At 41.0% G+C, this 22083-nt stretch overlaps 1 protein-coding gene across 4 annotated transcripts in view; it reads right to left on the reverse strand.

Moving 5' to 3' along the window:
* Positions 1-22083, reverse strand: part of Ppp1r12b (protein phosphatase 1 regulatory subunit 12B) — a 212126-nt gene that overhangs the window by 84597 nt on the left and 105446 nt on the right. For all 4 annotated transcript variants that reach the window (XM_041648025.1, XM_041648023.1, XM_041648024.1 and 1 more), the window contains exons 14-18: positions 11376-11466; positions 6326-6529; positions 4240-4429; positions 4046-4158; positions 1978-2019 (exon numbers count right to left, since the gene is read on the reverse strand). In XM_041648025.1, coding sequence (XP_041503959.1) covers positions 1978-2019; positions 4046-4158; positions 4240-4429; positions 6326-6529; positions 11376-11466 — 640 coding nt within the window. The remainder of the gene's footprint in view (positions 1-1977; positions 2020-4045; positions 4159-4239; positions 4430-6325; positions 6530-11375; positions 11467-22083) is intronic.

Here is a 22083-nt window from a genome sequence, read left to right on the forward strand (position 1 = left end):
CATCTACAGCCTTTCCTTTGCAGAACTGAGTAGTACTGGAAAACAGCACCTCCTGGCAAGTGCCTGGACCAACCCTAGCTTACCTACACACATGCAAAGGTATCCATGTAGAGGTATTGGGCTGCTTATTGTTTGCTGAGATTAAGATGGAGTCTACCTGATATATGGGAAACACTAGTAGATGCCACAAATAATTGGATAAATGGAATATTCTTTAGTCTGACAAATGACCTCTATGTCAAACCGTAACAGTTCATGCTTTCTTACACAAAACCAGAAAGTCCTTTCCATGGTTTTAATCCAACAAACTTAAAATGAAATTCCCTAAGAAGCACTGTATCAAAGACCATTTTAATTCTTCTTGCTTCGTACCCTGGGCTTGGATTTTCCAGTGTCAAACTGGCCTCAAACTCAGAGATCCACCTGCCTTTGCCTCCTAAATACCGGGATTAAAGGCATGCACCACCATTGCTCGGATTTCAAGGGATTTTATGTGTTATTTCTTAACAACCCAATTCATCTTTATTACATAAAGTCTCAACATCAATCAAGGTAGACAATTCTTACCCATGTTATCATTAATTACCACCCACATTTAAGACAAGGTCTCACAATATAGCTCAGTCTAGCCTTAAATTTATCATACAGTAGCTGGAGATAGCTTAGATAGTAAAGTGGACCAGAGGTCAGATTCTTAGCACCTATATAAAAAGGCCAGACAGTACTGCATACCTGTAATCTCCACACTTGGGAGGTGGAAGACAGGAGGATCCACAGAATTTGCTAACCAAGGCCGGGCAGTGGTGGCACATGCCTTTAATCCCAGCACTCGGGAGGCAGAGGCAGGCGGATCTCTGTGAGTTCGAGACCAGCCTGGTCTACAGAGCTAGTTCCAGGACAGGCTCCAAAGCCACAGAGAAACCCTGTGTCGAAAAACCAAAAAAAAAAAAAAAAAAAAAAGAATTTGCTAACCAATCTGTCTAGCCCAATTAATGAGCTCCAGGTTCAGTGAGAGATCCTTTCTCAAATCAGGTGATTGAAGAAATCACCTGATATTGACCTCTGGTCTCCATACAACATGTGCATACATACGCAAGTGCATCCATACCTATCTATCAACACATGAACAGGAAACACACACACACACACACACACACACAACCTCAAAACCATGCTCCTGCCATGGACTCATAAGGGGTTGCAAACATATACGACAATACAGTTACGGCTTGGGATCTTATCTATTTAGACAGAACAATGAAAATTTGTTACTTATGTTTCTACTGATAAAAATGAACTAGTTGTTGATTTTCTCTAAAGATCATTAAACATATTCTGAGAATAAATGTACAATAATAAACTGTATGGTACTAAAAGGCTATCATTTTATATGCTTTGAAAAGTAAAGCACAAAGATTTGTATTAATTTGGTAAAAACCAAATTCCCTCTTTCCTGCAAATAATGCCCCAGTGTTTAGAGGTTTAAAAGTAGCTCAGAGGAGGGATGGTGGGTGTAGGCCTTCCAGTGCAAAGAGGAGTTGGATGCCAGGCTTCAAAAGGTCAAGTTACAAAAGAGGTGAGGTGCTTACCCCACTTCAAAGACAAATATAAATAACTTTTAAATGGCCTCAAGGTTTATGTTCTCTGTTAGAAGAGAATCATTAGGAACTGGCATCACTTTTTACTTCTCTTCCAAAGATTTCCAAGTACTTATCCAATCCAGTAATATTCAAGGGACAAATGTGGCACCTGCGTCGGTGTCGATGACTGGCAGCCAGCACAGTAGGCACTGGAAAGTTGTTCAGGAGCATGGCAGTGCTACCACACAGGAAAAAGAGGCCCCAACAAGCCCCTGTTACACTGCTCAGAGCAAGGCTCATCTTCACCCTCTGCCCACATTCACATAGATCTGCTCATCTCCTGTGCCAAGGAGCAAGGCTGAACCCAAAGGGACTGTGTCATCTGTGTGTCACTTACCCATGCTTCTTTGACCTCTTCAGACACATCTGTTTCATCCTCCTGAAATGGAAAGGGGAGGAAAAACAAAAGGATCATAGCCACAGACCTCTCTGAAAATAAGGTCAGTTCCTGTCAATCACACCTCCTGGCGTTTCAAACATGGGCAATGAAAACTGAAAGCGATGCCACTATTGCCACTTTCAACAGCTGCCACAGGCAGGGGACTTCGGCATATCACCAAGGCAAAAAATGTCAAACCAACCACAGTTGGTTAAAAGGTATTTTTTCAAAAAGCAAGACTTCATTTCACTCTGTCAAACACTGTCACCCTGTGGTCTAGGAATGCAGCTTATTGGTGAAGAGCTTGTTTGACTAGTATCTGCAAGGCCTCGAGTTCAATCCCCAGCACCGGTAAAAACAAAACACTATCCATTTAGTCCTAAGACAGGGCAATGCATCTTTGCTACAAGTCTGTTTGAAACGTGGGATGACTATTGCTAAATTTCTTGTCTTGCTGCATAATTTTATCTATTTTTCACGTGGGTCATTAGGAACCAGGGGCCTCTGGTTTACAGTATTGGCATTTAAAAAATGCCAGTAACAGGCTTGAATGGGAAGGTTAGAAGCAGTTATAAAGGGAATGCATTGAAGTACTGTGTGTTTGTGCTTAGTAAGCACTGTGGACCTGTTCTCTATTTGATCCTTTACCCTACAGAAAGGTAAAACTGACTCATTTTAAACCTGTGTCAATTTACAGATTTTAAGCCCTTTGAAATTCTTTTTTAAAACTATTTTTTAAAAAAGAAAAAGAGGGGGCTGGAGAGATGGCTCAGTGGTTAAGAGCATTGCCTGCTCTTCCAAAGGTCCTGAGTTCAATTCCCGGCAACCACATGGTGGCTCACAACCATCTGTAATGAGGTCTGGTGCCCTCTTCTGGCCTGCAGACATACACACAGACAGAATATCGTATACATAATAAATAAATAAATATTTAAAAAAAATAAATACAAAAGAAAAAGAAAATATTTATTCACTTTACAAGTACGAGTGTTTTGCCTAAATGCAAATATGTGCACCGTGTGAAGTGCTGTGGGACAATGGTTTGTAGCCTGTCAATTGTATTTTAATAAAACGCTGATTGGTCAGTAACCAGACAGGAAGTAGAGGTGGGAAATGAGGACAGGAGAATTCTGGGAAGAGGAAAGCTTGGTCGGCAGTCCTGGCCCAGCCTCAGAAGAAGCAAGATGTGACTGCCTCGCCGAATAAGGTATCGAGCCACATGGCTAGCAACAAGAATAATGGGCTAATATAAGTTGTAAGAGTTAATAAGAAGCCTGAGCTAAAGGGCCAATCAGTTTATAACTAATGTAGACCTCTGTGTAATTTCTTTGGGACTTAATGATTGTGGGAACCGGGCAGGACAGAAATCCCGACAACATGTGTCAATTTACAGATTTTAAGCTCTTTGAAATTCTTTTTAAAACATATTTTTAAGAAAGAAAAAGAAAATATTTATTACCTTTACACGTATGAGTGTTTTGCCTAAATGCAAGTATGTGCACTGTGTGTGCCTGTTGGGTCCCTGGAACTGGGGTTATGGATGGCTGTGAGCCACCATGTGGGTACTGAGAACTGGGCTTTGTTCTTCTGAAAAAAATGAATGGTCTTAACCATGATCAATCTCTTCAGTCTCTTCCTTCAAAATTCTTATCACCCTATAATAGTTAAACCTTGGTTTATAGGTAGTATTAAGATACTGTCAACTATATGACTTTCAAGGACTCCTAGAAACAACTGCTAAAATTTGCCAAAATTATCCACTTGCTTACACGGTAGCTGAAAATCTCCAGCTTTCAAAATTCTTTATCAGTTACAGAGTATCTTTGTATTCAGTACTGCTCTAGGCACTTAGCAGAAACACACCAAATGAGTCCCATACCTGTGGAGTCTTCCCTTTTTCTTAGTAAAATTCTTTGTTATATCTATGACAATCATGGCACTTCATGGGGCTCTTTCTTTTGACCTCAACAAGGAGGCTGGCAGCCACAGGTGATATGGTATGCCCTACTCAGACGAATGTACTTACGTCCTTTGTCCAGAAGTTAATGCCTGTGCCTCTTCGCCGGTCCTTAGGTCGCCTCCTCTCTCGGATAGACAGCCTGTTAGAGGACTCATCATCTAAATCAGCTCCTTCTTTCTCTGCCCAAAGATAACACAGAAGGTGGACCTTAAAAACCTGGGCTATGCACTCTGGACAGTGGCTTCTGAAGCTACACATACCATTCTTGTCCATTTCCTTTGCAGCTGTGGCGTTTGTGGTGGTTTCTGAATTCTCAGAATCAGGGTCTGAAGCTCTACCTGTCCGTAGTAGATGAGAACCAGTGTAGAGTAAGGTTCTTGATGCAGAAGGAGACACAGGTGTTGTGGGTTTGTCTGGTTGAGTTGAACACCTTAGGCGATGATAGATAGGCTAGAAATAATCCACAGGATGAGATTTTGGTGGTCAAGTTCATCAAAGGATCAAGACAGTAGGCTTCTTCAAAATGGGCCTTTCAATATGAAGAGGACTTAGTAACAACTGATGTTCAATCAGCGTCTATCAGCTGGAGTCTACTCTGAGGATACCATTATGACCACAGCAGTTGAGACAAACTGTTCCTAAAGTGAACAAAGGGCACTAAATAGCTCATTGTTAATAAAAATTCTTTTGACCTTGAAAATGGGGAAAGCACTGCTATTTTTAAGATGGGGTGCTCAACGACAGAGTACATGGGAAATAAAAAGCTAGGAGTGTGAAGAAACAAGAGTGGCAATGACCTGCGGACAGAGAGCAAATGTGGTCATTCCTGCACTGTCTGGGCACTCCACCAACATGGTACATGACTCACTGAAGAATTCACTTCATGTTCTGGGCATCAAAGCCAGGTCCGGCACACACTAGGCAAGGCTGTACCACAAATGACTTCACCACTTTCCTAAAGCTTTTTTAAATTTTTATTTCCCCTTCGAATTTTTTCTTTCTGAGAGTTAAAACAGAACAATTAGCCTTAGCTTAATTAACTGAAGATTCTTCGAGAGACAAATAAGAATTTGTGTCTTAAACTAAGTTGTATCTATAAATTAAGTTCACAATGTAGAAGTTGCATACTTTTAATTTATGAGCCATAACAACAGAAACAATGAAGTAAGCAAGTTTTGGGCCCAGACAGAACTTGGCCTAAAGTCTACTTCTGCAGGTAGTAGCTATGTGATCTTAAATAAGTTAACTTCTCTGAGCCTCAGCACACTCGTAAGTAAAACAGGGATAAACTATCCTTAGACAGGATGCCGAGGGTTTAGATAATGTGTTAGGGACTTGAACACTATCTAGGAACCCGTACTCAGCAATAACCTTTTTTGTTTTTGTTTTTCAAGACAGGGTTTCTCTGCATAGTCTTAGCTGTCCTGGAACGCACTCTATAGACCAGGCTGACCTCGAATTCACAGAGATCCACCTGACTCTGCCTCCCGAGTGCTGAGACTAAAAGCGTGCGTCACTACTGTCCAGCTAGTAAATAACAAAACAAAAAAGATGCACAATAGTATCAGTTTACAGAACTCAGCACTCAAGAGTGCCAACAAGTGAGAGATTCCTTGCTCTCATAGCTACAGTATCCATATTTATCAGTTCACATTGGGACACTTTTGAGAGAGAAGGAGTGATTATGATAATTATAGAGACAACAGTTACAACTGAAATCAGGAGTATGCTTGCCCTAAGTGTACTACCCTTGATCCTCTCTGTGAATACCACTTCCACTAGAGACACATGCCCGCACAGACCATGACACGTAGGAGTGTTTTGCAGGACTTTGGGAACAACACATCTGTGTTAAACAAGCTGGAAGGTCAGACTTCCTGTCTTCAAATTCTCACTGGCCTACCTCTCCATGTGTAGAGTATAAGGTAAGTTACTCAGCCTGTGAGACTCAACTTCCTCATCTATAAAACAGGAATAACAATACTGATCTCAGAAGGGTATCCTGAGAATTAAATCAATTAACATATTTGAAATTCTTATAACAGTGTCTGCCATAAAAACAGATCTTATTTGCATCTTATTATACTATATGTACTCCTATAGAATAGAAAGACATTCACTCAAAAGCATTAGTTAACTCTCAGAGGAGAAAAAAAAATCACTTAAAGAACCAAAATCCTTCAGATCTTTTCAGCCACATAGGTCTACACTGAAGACAGCTATAAACACAGTGCCTTTTAGGAATGGTTTACTAAAGCAAGGCAGACCAGCACTTAAACTACCATTGAGGAAGTACACTAAATTATCCTGCTTATGGTGCACAGCATGCCAGCAAGAGGAGCTCACCTCTTCCTCCAGACTCCTGCCTCCAGAATGCTGGCTTTCCTCAGCTTCCTTTGTTGGGGCAGCTGATGGCTCCTGCTTCTTGGTGTTCCCATCAAAACCACCAGGGTCTTCAAGCTTTTCACCAGGCTGTTCCTGAGCTTGCCTCTCTGCCTTTGACCTGCTGAAAGTCTTCTCTGCTTCTTGAAGGTCTGTTAGGGTAACACCCTGGGAAAATATCAAATGGTGAAGATAGTTTCACACTAACACAGTATTCTTGAGCAGAGAAACTGTCCCCAAAACAACCAAATGAAGCTCCCAAGAGGCAGCAGAAGGCCATTTCTAACAACACATGCTTAAAATAAGCACCACACTGTGCAGAGAACTCAGACCTAAATCTACGTATACTTGGAACTAATACTTTAGCTTTCCCAACTTGGTCTTCAAAAAAATAGGTCAACGGTGGAATCTGCTGTTATAGATAATATTTGGTCTATAGCAAATTGTTCTCAATTATTTGTGTACACTTTACCTTCTCCCAAGATCAAATGGTTACCTTCTAATTCCCTGAACAGTAAATACTTGAAAAATCAAATTTGTAAAACCTGTTTCAAAAACATAAAAATTCAAAGTTAGGCTAAAACAACAAAACTTCCTGAAACACTATATTATCTTTCCCTCTAACATGATTTCCTGAGTAACTTTAGGAATCACACAGAGATGTGCTAATAATTAATGTTTCCCCCGAGATCATTGGAGCAGCAGGACAAAAGCAAAGCAATTAAATGATAGAGACTTGGAGTAGGACAGCACTGAGAAAAGACTGAGATTATTCCAACTGAGCAGTGACATTCTCAGAGCCTCAGAGGAGGCAGCCACTGAGTACTAAATCCATAACATTCTTTTCATTTTATAAAATTATGTGTAAACACATGCTCTTGCATATACAGACAGGCATAATTTTTGTGGAGGCCAGATGGTGTCAGATCCCCTAAAGCTGGAGTTATAGACGGCTGTGAGTCACCTGATAACATGGGGTCAGAAAGCACCCTTCACTGCACGACTGTCTCTCCAGTCTCAAAAAAATTTTAACTATTCATTGTTTTATTCATTCTTTTAAATTACTGATGTCTTCAAGCAGTTAAACTACAGAGGCAAGTCAAGTGATTAAAGAAACTTTCTTTGAAGATTTATTTGTTATAGGTATGTGTGTGAGCCTGTCTGAGTTGATGGGCACCATGTGCATACAAAAGGCTGCAGAGGCCAGAATAGGGCATTGGATCCCCTGGAACTGGATTACAGGTAGTTGTAAGCCACTATATAAACACTAAAAAGTGACCCTGGGTCCTCTGCAAGAGCAGGAAGTGCTTTTATTTGCTGAACTAGCAAACCAGCACCATTTCAAGAAACTTTCAATCTAGCATAAATTACATAAAAAAGATCATCCACATGATCTTATGCACATGTTAAGATGAAGCGTTGGGACATGGGAAGATAGCCCAGTAGATAAATGACTGAGAGGACCAGAATTTGGGTTCCCAAAACCCACATAAAACACAGCTATGGGGAGAAGGAAAGGAAAGCCTGGAGAGCCCCCAAAAGTTTGTTAAGCTAGTTTTCCTGGTATGCTCGGTGGTGAACAGAGACCCTGCCTCAAACAAGAAGGCAATGACTAACATGTGAAGTTGTCCCCTGACCTCAATAAGTGCTGCTCTGGAAGGCAGTGAGGGTAAAGGGCATAGCTAGTGGGAGCCTGTTCGCAGACTCAGTGTAGCAAAGGTGAAGGGAGTGGGAGCAGAATGAGGTCAGTGAAAGAGAGAAACAGTAAGAGGCTGGATCATTTGTAATATTAAGGAGCTGCATGATTACTTTATGAATATTTTTTCTTTGGGCAACCCAAGGTTCCTTTGGGAATCTAACAAAATATTTTCAAAAGTCGTACTCATTTTGAGGAGGCTGACGTGGACCTTGGCTCTCTCTACTGAGTCTTTTCCTATAAGATTTCTATTTTAAAAACAGGGTCTTTATGTATGTAGCCCAGGCCGACCTCTAAATCACTATGTAGCTGAGGCTAGCTTTGAATTCCCGCTTCTACTACCTCTACCTTCCAAGTGTTAGGATTACAAGCATGGTTTCATTTAAAATACTTATATGTCTTTGGCTCTTCCTCTTTTAATTATGTGTCTTTCTTCAGCTACCTTTTTCTGTCTCTTCACAAATAAATTTAAAACCATTTAAGAGTAGTCACCATTATTTCTCACTCATTGATGTATTCAATTATATATTGATATGAATGCATATTCTAATTATTTATCTGCCATCCACTGAGGGAAATGGCAGTAGAAATATAATCAGTGGGCTACTGAAATGGTCCAGTGAGTAAAGGTGCACGCCACCAAGCCTCAAGACATGAGGGGATGTGGGCCCCACATGGTAGAAAGGGATAACTGACTCTCACAAGTTATTCTCTGACCTCCACATGTGTAATATTCCACATAAAAAAAATTAAAATGTATCCAGGCAGTGGTGCTGCATGCTTTTAATCTCAGCATTCGGGAGGCAGAGGCAGGTAGATCTCTGAGAGAATGAGGCCAGCCTGGTCTACAAGAGCTAGTTTCAGAACAGGCCCCAAAGCTACAGAGAAACCCTGTCTCAAAACACAAACAAACAACGACAACAACAAAATAAAATGCAAAAAGAAATTATCCTCATTCATCTGCTTCACATTCGCTAGAGTGGTTACTACATTAAAAATTCCCAAATTATAAAACAAATATTGGGAGAGAGCTGGAGAAATGAGGCTGCTTGTGGGTGCTGACAGGAGTGGAAAGGAGGGCAGCTATTATGAGAACAGCAAGCATCTCCTCAGTATTAAAAATAGGATTATTTTACAAGCCAGCCCATATTTCTATGCATATACCTCAAAGGACTGAAAGCAGGGTCTGGAGACGTGTGGACAGCCATTTGCACTGTGGTATTATTACGGTAGTCATATGTCTACTAAAAGGTGGATGCTAAACAAATTGTGGCATATAATACAGCCTTAAAAATAAAATGATGCTATATGGACAACATGAATGAAGCCTAGCATTATGTTACAAGAAAGCCAAACAAGTGAGACACGTAGTATATGATTTCATTTACGTGAGATTCACAAAGGAGTCAAATTCATAGAGACAGAAAACAGAATACTGTTTGCTTGCACAGGGTGATTGCTTAATGAATACAGAGTTTCAGTTTGGGAGGATGAAGAATGTTCTGGAGCTGTACAGTGGTGACAGGAATTAATAACACTGAACTATAAACTTAAAAATGGAGAAATGGGTAAGTTTTCTAATGCGTATTAATGAGAATAAAAAATAGTCATGAGCTTCATGGAAGATGGATTCTATGGGAAGAATAGATACACACTCATCAAGTAAAAGTGAAGGCATAATTCCTGAACCACTCTGGGAGGGCCGGGAAAGACAGAAGCAATCTTTGTGCTGCTGTGCACAGTGTTCCCAGTCATCGGCTTTCCTTTGACTTCTGTACCATCTAATTACAGCTGTTGAGTGTCTCCTTTCTGCTACATGCTAATTTCTTGTTCATTTTGGATCCACTGCTGTTTTCTGGTTCTCTTTGCATTACTTTGCAAGTTCCTTTTTATTCTGCTTCACAGGCTTTCTTGGCCTCCTTCAATACCACACTCAAAGTCTTTCCTCCTCACCTGACCATTACAACCTGAGGCCATGCCCCTGATATTTTCAGGTGTGACTACTATGAACAGCTTGCACACTCATCTTCAGGTTTCCTGGCCTGGCAAACATTCTCTACCTACCACTTCTGTCTCTGCAAGAAAGTGTGAGGTACATCAGATTCTTCCCTAAATTGCTTATACAGCTCCCATAAAAGACCTTTTTTTGTAACTGAAATATAACTCATATATCATAGAATTCTTCTTTTCAATATATGTGAGCTTATGATTTCTAGAATACACCGAGTTTTTCAACTATTACTGTTATCTATTTTCAGGACATTTTCATCGCTGCCCAAAGAACCCATGCCCACTTTCAAGGCTCTAAAGAACCCATGCCCACTAACAAGGCTCTAAAGAACCCATGCCCACTAACAAGGCTCTAAAGAACCCATGCCCACTAACAAGGCTCTAAAGAAACCACGCCCACTAACAAGGCTCCTCCCATTTTTCTTCCCTGCTGCCCAAGCATTAATTAATCTGACCCCACACCTCTCTGGCTGAGCCATTTTGGATATACTATACAAGGAACTCATCTAACAAATGGGCTCTTTGTGCCTGGATTGCTTCACTTTGATGCTTTCTCCAAGTTCACACATGTTGTAATTGTAATAACTTTAATTTTTTTATTTGTGGGTATGTCTGTCTGTGGGTTTCTGTATGCGTCTGGCCCAAGGAAGGCCAGACAAGGCTGCTAGGTCACCTGGAGCTGGGGGTACAGGCAGCTGTGAGGCACCTGGTAGGAGTGATGTGGACTAAACTCTGATCCTTTGCAAGAGTCACAAGTGCTAACTGCTGAAGCATCTTTCCAGCCCCTGGAACCTCACTTTTTAATTCCAAATAATACTTCACTGTATGGACATGGTATATTTTGTTCATTCATTGGTTAATGAACATATACTTACAACAGTATAGTCCTGCTTATTGTGGAGTACATTATTGGCTTAGTTCTATTTTTTGGCTAGTTTGACTAATTCTGTTATATAATTTTCTATAAAAGTTTTTATGTGAGGATGTTTTCAGAGTATAGACTGTGTGTACTGAATCAAATGGAAACTCTATGTTTAACATTTTTCAAACCGCTATCAATTTCCTTAGAGATTCTCTTGTAAAGGACTACAAGGCTTCTTAAAATTCCTAAGCAGAGCTGGGGGGAACGGAGGTGAGAGTGGGTAGAGACAGTTATAAATCTGCTTCTATACAGTACAGCCTTAGACAGCTGACAGTTACAATGAAGTGGCTGGAACAAAAGCATTCATTTTCATATTTTCAACACATACTTCCACTGGAAAGGCAGAAAGACAAAAGAACACTGGGGTGTGAGGAAGTAACATTTACCTGAGTAGACCTGCGTGTCTGCCGAGCTTGTCTGGAGCGTGCTTTCCGTAAAGACTCTGCTTCCTCATCCCGGACAGGAGTCAGATAAGACCTAGGGAGGAGAAAACAGCAGGTAACACCTGCACGCACAGCAGGAATGAAGACACTCCTCATGCTGAAAACAAATATCGTTAAAGGTCAAAAGGGCAAGAATGCTATATGCCATCAGTAAATGCTCTTACAGCATTCAAAGTATGTGTAAATGTATCACCACTCATACAGAAGTGTGCCATCTGTAAAGAGAGAACTGAATTTTATTTCTTCTTTTCTTAACTTTACAATTTTTGTTTTCTTTTCTTACCTTACTGTTCTGACCAGGAACTGTAGGCCATGCTAAAGAGAGGAGGTGATAGTAAGCCCCTGCTCTCAGTGCTTTACCACTAAAAGGAATGTTGGCTGTAAAATGTCTTTAGACACCTCTCATCAAATTAAAGTAAAGCTTTCTATTCTTATAGAAATCAGCTGCCAGGCGGTGGTGGCGCACGCCTTTAATCCCAGCACTCGGGAGGCAGAGGCAGGTGGATCTCTGTGAGTTCGAGGCCAGCCTGGTCTACAAGAGCTAGTGCCAGGACACGCTCCAAAACCACAGAGAAACCCTGTCTCGAAAAAACAAAACAAAAAAAAAAAAATCAGCTGATCTATTGGGAGCTCGCCAAGGCCAGCTGGACTGTGACCGAAAAAGCATGGGATAAAACTGGACTCTCTGAACATGGTGAACAATGAGGGCTGATGAGACGCAAAGGACAATGGCACGGGGTTTTGATCCTACGTAATGTGATGGCTTTGTGGGAGCCTAGCCAGTTTGGATGTTCACCTTCCTAGATATGGACGGAGGGGGGAGGTCCTAGGTCTTACCACAGGGCAGAAAACCCTGACTGTTCTTTGGACTGGAGAGGGAGGGGGAAAGGAGTGGGGGGAGGGGGAGAAGGGTGGGAGGAGGGGGCATAGGGTGGGAGGAGGGGGAGGGAAATGGGAGGCTGGGAGGAGGTGGAAACTTGTTTATGTTTTTTTTCTCCTTTTCTCAATAAAAAAAAAAAGAAATCAGGTTAAGGTTTTGCATGCACTTCACATGTTCACATACATGGAGATTAAAGGTTGATGTCAAGTGTCTTCATCATTCTCTCTCTCTCTCTCTGTGTGTGTGTGTGTGTGTGTGTGTGTGCAAGTGAACACTAATGTGCAGGAGTGTACATCTCATTGTGCACACATACCACAGCATATGTACAGAGGTCAGAGGACAACTTTGAACATCATTCCGTACCTTTACCTTATTTGAGACAGGCTTGCCTTACCACTGCATATAACAGGCTATCGGTCCAGAAGCTTTTCCTGTCTCCACCTCATATTTCCCGCCAGAACCACCTGGATTACAGATGAGCTACTACATATCTGGCTTTTTATGTGGGATCTGGGGGTTTGAGAAGCATAGATACTCACACTTGTGTGGTAAACACTTTTACTCACAGAGGTATCTCCTTAGCTAATCTGCATTATCTTTTGAGATAAAGTCTGACTGAAACTGGAGCTCCCTGGTTTGGCTAGACTGGCTGACCAGTAAGATCTGGCAAACCTCTTTTCCCTGCATCCACAGTGATGAGATTACAGTTGTGTGCCAATACAGCTTTTTTTTTTTTTTTTTTTTTTTTTTTAGGTTCTTATTGGCTAACTCTTTTTTTTTTATTTTTATTTTTTTTAATTTATTTATTTATTAAGGATTTCTGCCTCGTCCCCACAACCGCTTCCCATTTCCCTCCCCCTCCCCCGATCAATTCCCCCTCCCTCATCTGCTCGAAGAGCAATCAGGGTTCCCTGACCTGTGGGAAGCCCAAGGACTGCCCACCTCTATCCAGGTCTCGTAAGGTGAGCATCCAAACTGCCTAGGCTCCCACAAAGCCAGTACGTGCAGTAGGATCAAAAACCCACTGCAATTGTTCTTGAATTCTCAGTATTCCTCATTGTCTGCTATGTTCAGCTAGTCCGGATTTATCCCATGTTTTTTCAGACCTAGGCCAGCTGGCCTTGGTGAGATCCCAATAGAACATCCCCATTGTCTTAGTGTGTGGGTGCACCCCTCGTGGTCCTGAGTTCCTTGCTCGTGCTCCGTCTCCTTCTGCTCCTGATTTGGACCTTGAGATTTCTGTCCGGTGCTCCCGTGTGGGTCTCTGTCTCTGTCTCCTTTCATCGCCTGATGAAGGTTAATATTCCTGAGGATGCCTATGTGTTTGTCTTTGGATTCACCTTCTTATTTAGCTTCTCTAGGAACATGAATTATAAGCTCAATGTCCTTTATTTATGGCTAGAAACCAAATATGAGTGAGTACATCCCATGTTCCTCTTTTTGGGTCTGGCTTACCTCACTCAGGATAGTGTTTTCTATTTCCATCCATTTGTATGCAAAATTCAAGAAGTCCTTGTTTTTTACTGCTGAGTAATACTCTAATATGTATATATTCCATACTTTCTTCATCCATTCTTCCGTTGAAGGGCATCTAGGTTGTTTCCAGGTTCTGGCTATTACAAACAATGCTGCCATGAACATAGTTGAGCATATACTTTTGTTGTATGATAGGGCCTCTCTTGGGTATATTCCCAAGAGTGGTATTGCTGGATCCAGGGGTAGGTTGATCCCGAATTTCCTGAGAAACCGAAACACTGCTTTCCAGAGTGGTTGCACAAGTTTGCATTCCCACCAGCAATGGGTGAGTGTACCCCTTTCTCCACAACCTCTCCAGCAAAGGCTATCATTGGTGTTTTTTATTTTCGCCATTCTGACAGGTGTAAGGTGGTATCTTAAAGTTGTCTTGATTTGCATTTCCCTGATCGCTAAGGAAGTTGAGCATGACCTTAAGTGTCTTTTGGCCATTTGAAGTTCTTCTGTTGAGAATTCTCTGTTCAGATCAGTGCCCCACTTTATAATTGGGTTGATTAGCCTTTTACGGTCTAGTTTCTTGAGTTCTTTATATATTTTGGAGATCAAACCTTTGTCAGTAGCAGGGTTGGTGAAGATCTTCTCCCAGTCAGTGGGTTGTCTTTTTGTCTTAGTGACAGTGTCCTTTGCTTTACAGAAGCTTCTCAGCCTCAGGGAGTCCCATTTATTCAATGATGCCCTTAGTGTCTGTGCTGCTGGGGTTATACATAGGAAGTGGTCTCCTGTGCCCATGTGCTGTAGAGTACTTCCCACTTTCTCTTCTATCAGGTTCAGTGTGTTCGGACTGATATTGAGGTCTTTAATCCATTTGGATTTGAGTTTTGTGCATGGTGATAGATATGGATCTATTTTCATTCTTCTACAGATTGACATCCAGTTTTGCCAGCACCATTTGTTGAAGATGCTCTCTTTTTTCCATTGTATACTTTTAGCTCCTTTATCGAAGATCAGGTGTTCATAGGTTTGTGGGTTAACCAATACAGCTTTTTATGTGAGTGCTGGGGACCTTACCTCAGGCCCTCAAGTTTGTATAGCAAAATCACGTTGATTTTTATTTAAAAATCTTAAAGTTTCAAACAAAAGGACCCAGGTTTTGTGCTTATATTTTGCTTTTGCTTTTGTGCCTGTGCAGACATGCTAGTCAAGTACTCTATCACTGAGCCACACAGTCAGCTCAAGATGTAAATGTGCGGACATGTGTGCACTTCCAGGTGGGTGTGAAAGCCGGAAGTCAGTGACAAGTGGCTTTCTTCATCACCCTCCACTTTACTTTGCTTGAGACAAGGTTCTGCACTGAACCTGAAGCTCATAGGTTCAGCTACACTAGGCTAGCCAGCCCCGGGGAGCTGTCCATCTCTCCCTCCCCAGTGCTAGACTCCTGTCATGCTGCTGTACTCAGTCTTCGTACTGGTGGTCCAAAACCAAGACATTATGTTTACATGGCAAACATTTTACCAGCTCAGCCACTCCCCAGCCCAGAAATGTATTACTACTATTTAAGTAATACTTTAAAATTTATCACTACTATTTACTCAGCTGGGCAGTGGTGACACACACCTTTAATCCCAGCACTTGAGAGGCAAGCAGATCTCTGTGAGTTCAAGGCCAGTCTCGTCTACAGAGCAAGTTCCAGGTCAGTCTGGACTGTTAGAGAAACCCTGTCTCAAACACACACACACACACCAAGATTTCTACATTCACAGTCATAAAAGGAATGTGACTTTTGATTTTTCTCTTCTCGAGGTATAGTGGCCAGCTTTGTGAGTTAAGGGTATGTGTGTTGGAAGTATTCTCTCCTGGCCTATTTTCTGTAATGGTAATATGTATGATTTCAGTTACATAATTTAAAAAGTTCACCAATAAAATTTACCTGAGTTAGTGTTCTTTGGAGTAAACTTTTAAATAAAATATTCAAATTCTGTAATAGTTAGACTTATTTATATATTTTCTTTTTAAAACAAATATCTTCTGTTTTTCAGGGAATTCTCTCTCTTTTTTAATTTGGTAGCAGACAATTTTTCATAAAATCCTTATAATAAAGCCTAATTTCTATAGCATTTATTTTCCTTTTCACTTTCTTTCCTTTTGTTTTTTGAGACAGGGTCTCTCTGTGTAGCCCTGGTTGTCCTGGAACTCACACTGTAGACCAGGTGTCCTTGAATTCAGAGATTCGCTTGCCTGTGCTGGGATTAAAGGTGTGCACCACCACTGCTCATCTTAGTAGCTATTTTTAGCAGACCAATGCCTAAAGGACTTCAAAATTTGATCTAGCTCTAAGATTCTGGGTAGAGATGATAACTAAAATAGTCAAGATCACAAGGTCATCACCAAAAGACATTACCACAATGCTTCTCCTGCACCCTGAACTTGCCCTACTTCATTCAACAGTGAAAACATTTGTTTCTTTCCCAAAGCATGATGACACTCCAGCTACAGAGATTAATGGAGCAAGACATGTCTTCCTCCAATTCTTCGAGCAGCAGGAGTGAGTAGATGGAGGTGTCTTGCCCTGGCCTTCCTTGCATCCTGACATCTCCCTAGTTTGCCGTACTGAACAGTCTGGCTTTTACATTTACAGAAGTTGCCCTCAGTATGTTGTAAGACTGCTGTGAACAAACCATAAAAATACATGAGGGATTAGATTCTCCTCTGGAGGATACAACTGGCTCCGCAGTCAGCTGTTACCTGATGTAGGATGGAATGGGAGGCCAACACTATAGAACAAGAGTGAAAAAGACTGCTGGGTTCTTCTTCAATCTCTTAGGACGTTAGTATTTTCAGTCACAAAATAAAGATGTAGGTAAAGACTTCAGTCATCTGTAACCATAGTGAATCCATATTTATGCTGACTGTAGACAAAAGTCCTTCTTGCTAAAAGTCTACTCATTTGTCTGGCCAAATACAGTAATCGCTAAATATTCCAGGGGAATTGGGTCCAGCACCCCTTCTCATGCCCAAAGTCATGAGTGCTCAAGCTTCTTATATAAAATCATATAGAATTTACAAATATTTTATACATCCTCTTTAAATATACACCGTAAAACATCACTGGTTTACTTCCATTGCCCAATAAAATGTAAGTGCTAAGAAACTGGTGATTATGTGATGTTAGCTAAGGAATGGCAAGAGAAAGTTATCTGTTCATGTTAAATACAGATATATATATATATATTTTGTTCCTGAATATTTTCAAGCCAGAGTTGGTTAAATACACAGATTCAGAACTCATGATTCAGATGTTGAGTATACAAAGTTTCCCATATTCTATGGGTCTCTTTCTTTAGTTCCTCCAATGGGACTTTGTATAACAATGGAAATGTTCAATATTCAGTCTAATACAGAAGCCAGTAGTCATTATGTAGCTACTATTTTAAAAGTAGCTGGTGTAAGAGAGGACATCACTTTGAACTTTGACACTAGACTTATTAAATAGTCACACAGGAGCACTGACTATGATACTCAGAAGCACAGCTCTGGAGTCCTGAGCATATACTGAAAAGGCATATTCTCAGCTCTCTCCTTAAATGTGTATAACACACACCTAACAGAATTCATAAAGACAGAGTGTTTGAGGGCAATATCATTTTTTTCTCCAAGTTCTCATTTTTGTTCTGTGCTTCCCATTGGCAATATTACTATAACCTTATGCTTTTATATGTAGTAATTTTTAGTTTTACGAGCTAGTTCCAGAGCTCCCACCTTCAGGGTATTCATGAGCACAGCAAACAGAAAGATGTTCACAGATCAGAGTACCTCAGAGCGACTTTTTTTTTCTAATTTCAGTATTTATTCTCTGCTGTGTCCATATGCCTTTACCCATACCACCCGGCTTTCCCTTTGCCCCCCTCGACACAGAGAACACCAAGAAAATAGAGTGTTACCTCCTTGTGCAGGTCTGCATAGCAGAATGAAGGTCAAGGCATGCATGGAGATGAACAGCAAGAAAGGTAGTGGCTTCTGGGAAGCACTGCAGGCTCAGCACTCGTCTCCCTTGGAAACTAGAGAAAGCCTGCACTGCCACTGCTACCCAGCAAGCCAGAGGCAGAGCTTGCAATTTGCTAAGAAGCTGCTACTAGGAAGGAGGAAAAGGAAAAGGGAGGAGGGTAAAATCTTGGGGCTCAGCAAGCCAATGCTGCTAATAGTTCCCAAAATACCACTCCATTATATGCATATTTTATATACTGTACCAAATCAATCAATACTTCTTGTCATTTGACAGAGGAGGAAGGAAGAGAATTCTTTCTTATTTGAAAGAAGACAGTGCAGAGAGGTGCAGCATTCCCATTCTGGATGCTATTTCATCTGCCCTTGGGCTACCCTAGCTGCAGCATCCACCCAAGTGAGCTGTAAATATTGCCTCACTGGAAGCTTGGGCCCAGCCAGCTGGCACATACCAAGAGAGGAAAAGAGACAGATAAAAAGAATACATGACAGGAATGCAAAGACAAACACTTCTCAGGTGAGAAGCTACCTGAGATCAGAAAGATTTCCACATTTAAGTCTGCTTTCTGCTGTTGGGATAAACACTGACCAAAAGCAACTTTGGGGAGGAAGAGGTTTATTTAGCTCACAGGCTACAGTCTACCATCTAGGGAAGCCAGGGCAGGAACCCTGAAGCAGGAACTACAGCAGAGGCTGCAGAGGAATGGTGCTTACTGGCTTCATTCATCTGCCTTTCTTATACAACCCAGAACCACCTGCCCTGGGGTGGCATTGTCTTCAGTGGGACAGGCTCTCATCAATCAGAAAAATGTTTCACACACATGTCTACAGGCCTATCTGATGGGAGCAATTCCTCAGTTGAGGCTCCCTTTTCCCAGTCTAGGTTTGTGTCAACTGGACAAATAACTGACCAGCACACTAGCATATGCTATATATTAAGGTATGATCTGATCTCACAGGTTAGTATACCTGCATTCTAAGGATTATGTGCCATTGTGGACTCGAATTCAACACTGATATCAGAGCTGAAGTTCAAGAAAGGAACCCACACTATCACTCCAGTAACCAAAAAGAGAAAAGAAAGACAGATACAGAGAGAAGAAAGGAGGGGGACATTTCCAAATCTTCTAGACCGGTGCTATCAGTGAGAATTTTGCATGTCCCATTCCATGGGAAAGGCAGAATTATCTGGCCCTAAATGTCAACACTATCAACTCCAGCCCTTGAATAAAGCACATCCTAGGAGTAAATGGCCAGAAAATTAATTTTGTGTCCCCCTACAGTGTTCAGGCAGTCACACATGAACCCACTGCTGCCACACTGCAAAACAGACATGGAGCAGACACAACAAAGCCTTAAATGTTTATTACCTGGCCATTCACAGAGAAACTCTGCAGATACCTAATTCTAGCCTCCAAGTTCTACAGCACTAACCTAAGCTCAGAGAATCCTTTTTGCTGTACACAGTCAACATGACTATTGTTTGTGACCTACCTTCAGTTAGTAGTGTATAATCTTGAGTTCTCCTTCTTCTGAACATTTGCTCAATAAGAAACATGCCAGTGTTCAGAGCCAAAGCCACTTTCACAAATGCCAGTGCTTTACTTATGTAGGTCACTTTACAATTAGTTCACTGGTCACAGCAGGTGACAGTGATGCCCAGAATGACAGATTCGTGTGCCAACAAGGCCAGGCATGCTGCTCCACTGCACATCTACAGGCTGTACCATCGAGACCTGACCAACTGTCTCCAACACGTATCACTGAATGCAGAATAGAGCAGGGTATCATCACTGTTTGACTGTTAAGAAAGCCAACATACAATATACATACAGAAATAAATCAAATCTTTTCTTTCTTATTTTTTTTTCTTTTTCTTTATTACATAGGGTTTCTCTGTGTAATAGCTCTGGCTGCCCTGGAATTCACTTTGTAGACCAGGCTTGGTCTCAAACTCACAGAGATCCACCTGCCTCTGCCTCCCAAGTGCTGGGATTAAAGGCATGTGCCAATACTGCCTGGCAACTCAAAAGGAAGATGGCAAATAAATTATGGAGTATTTATATGATAAAATTTACATAACCATTACAAGATAAACTAAAAAGATTACGATAAACAAGAGAAAACAGCTGAACTTAATCAACTAAAACAACAAAATGTCAAATCACCAAAATACATATTCAAGAAAATTAAAGAAACAGAAATCCAGAAAAGTCTGTGAACAAACGACAAAATGTTTCACTAGTAGCTAGAAAATGTCAGCTTAAAACAGAAAGAAAGTATTTATCTTTCTTTAATGGGCAAAAAATGAAAAACCTAACAGAATGTTTCAAATATAACTCAGTTATAAACAAGAGAGAAATATGCACATACCATTTAGACTCCCAATTCCCATTTAGGAAGAACTACCCATGAGAAACTCTTGCATATTTATACAAGGGAATATGGTTAAGAGTACACACAGCAGTGTTATCATTAGTATTATGAGATAAAGAGAGAAAGCACTTCAACGTCCATTAGCATAGAAAACAATGGATCATAGTATAATTGTGTAATGAACTAAAACAAACATTTAAAGTGGAAAAAAGCCTACAATTCACAATCCCAGAGAACTTAAACAACAATGAGGACCCTAAGAGAGCCATACATAGATCTAATCTACATAGGAAGTAGAAAAAGACAAGATCTCCTGAGTAAACTGGGAGCATGGGGACCTTGGGAAAGGGTTGAAGGGGGGAGGAGAGGAAGGGAGGGGAGCGGAGAAAAATGTATAGCTCAATAAAATCAACTGAAAAATAAATTTTAAAAAGTGTAAAAAGACAACATTGTGAGAAAATAGAATATGAATCAGGAATGATTCAACATATGTAAAATATAAAAGCATGTAAAAAGCATTGTGTGTGTGTGTGTGTGTGTAAAGAGATGAATCACAAATATCAAATTCAGAACTGGGCTACTTCTACAGTGGGAGTCAAGGAAAAGCAGGAAAGAGAGAGACTCACAAGTACTTAACACATTGTTAATGTTTTATTTTAAAAGAACTGAGGCAAATCTAGCAGGATACTGGGATGTCTTGTCAGAGGATAGATAAGTTACACACTTAAAATGTTTAATAATCTTTACAAGAAAAAAACATATATAACATGACTTAAATAAAATATGTATAGGTGTTAACAATAGTCTTGCCGGTGGTGAGAATATCAGTTGTTTTATTAAAATATGGTCATTGTGGGATAATCGTTAAAAAGTTTCAGATTTTACAAAAACAATCAAGCCAGATGTAGTGTCTCACACTTATAATCTCAGCACTGGGGCACAAGAGAGGCAAAAGTCTTGTCACAAGTTCAAAACTACCCTGCACTAGAATAAGACTCTGTCTTTAAAAAAAGAAAGAAAGAAACAACTGACCTTTAATCTACAAAGGACCATTTTAAGTAGTAAAACACACACTGAACAAAATAAATAAATAAATAAATAAATAAATAAATAGAGGACATGACTGCTCCTAAGCGTTTGAAGTTTTTATTACAGATAGAAGAGAGATCACAGGGAGAGGCAGAGGCATCCGGCAGAGTCCACAGTGAACATGACGGGGCAGACTGGATGGGCTGTGTGAGGGGAAGGGGAGAACAGAGCCAGGAGCCAAGCACCTGCAGAGCAGGAACCAACAGTGGCAACCAAGAGGTCAAAATGGCTGAGTTATATAGGGAAAACAGTTGGGGGAAGGACTGCTCGGCCCAGTCCCTGTGCCTGTGAGGGATGCCAGTCAGAAGGACTCTGTAATAGGCAGAGGCCGAGGTAGACTGGCGGCCAGAGTCCACTCTGACATATTAATTAATAGGTACCTCAATTAGCCAGACCTGTCCCAAGTTTGAGACCTACCATATACAACAGGGTTTGTGTTTTACATATAAAGTTTTATGGACTATACTTGGTAATCACATGGAAAGCACAGGTGTCCTCCAACACATGCCAAATGCCACTGTCCCCCACTGTAGATTTCAATGGTGAGCTTAAGTCTAGTGAACAGAGATCCTGTGCTCCATCCATCCAATGCTAACTACCCCTCTGAAGTCCTAAGAGTGAGGCATTATTCTCTGTCACTACAACATTAGCAGACAGCACTGTGCCTACTCTGTGATGAGTACTCCCAACAATTTGTGGGAGGAATTAAGGCTCTGCATGGAACATGGAATCTGGGCTAGTGCAGTTATGTGCCTTACTATGCACAATTTCCTTTTCATTTGGTAATTTATGACTTCTTAGTTTAGCTGGTAGTGTGTGGTTCATCCATTCTTT

This window comes from Microtus oregoni, unplaced genomic scaffold (assembly GCF_018167655.1).
Source record: "Microtus oregoni isolate MIOR12 unplaced genomic scaffold, Mior012 000003F_ref0000135, whole genome shotgun sequence".
Taxonomy (NCBI): Eukaryota; Metazoa; Chordata; class Mammalia; order Rodentia; family Cricetidae; genus Microtus; species Microtus oregoni.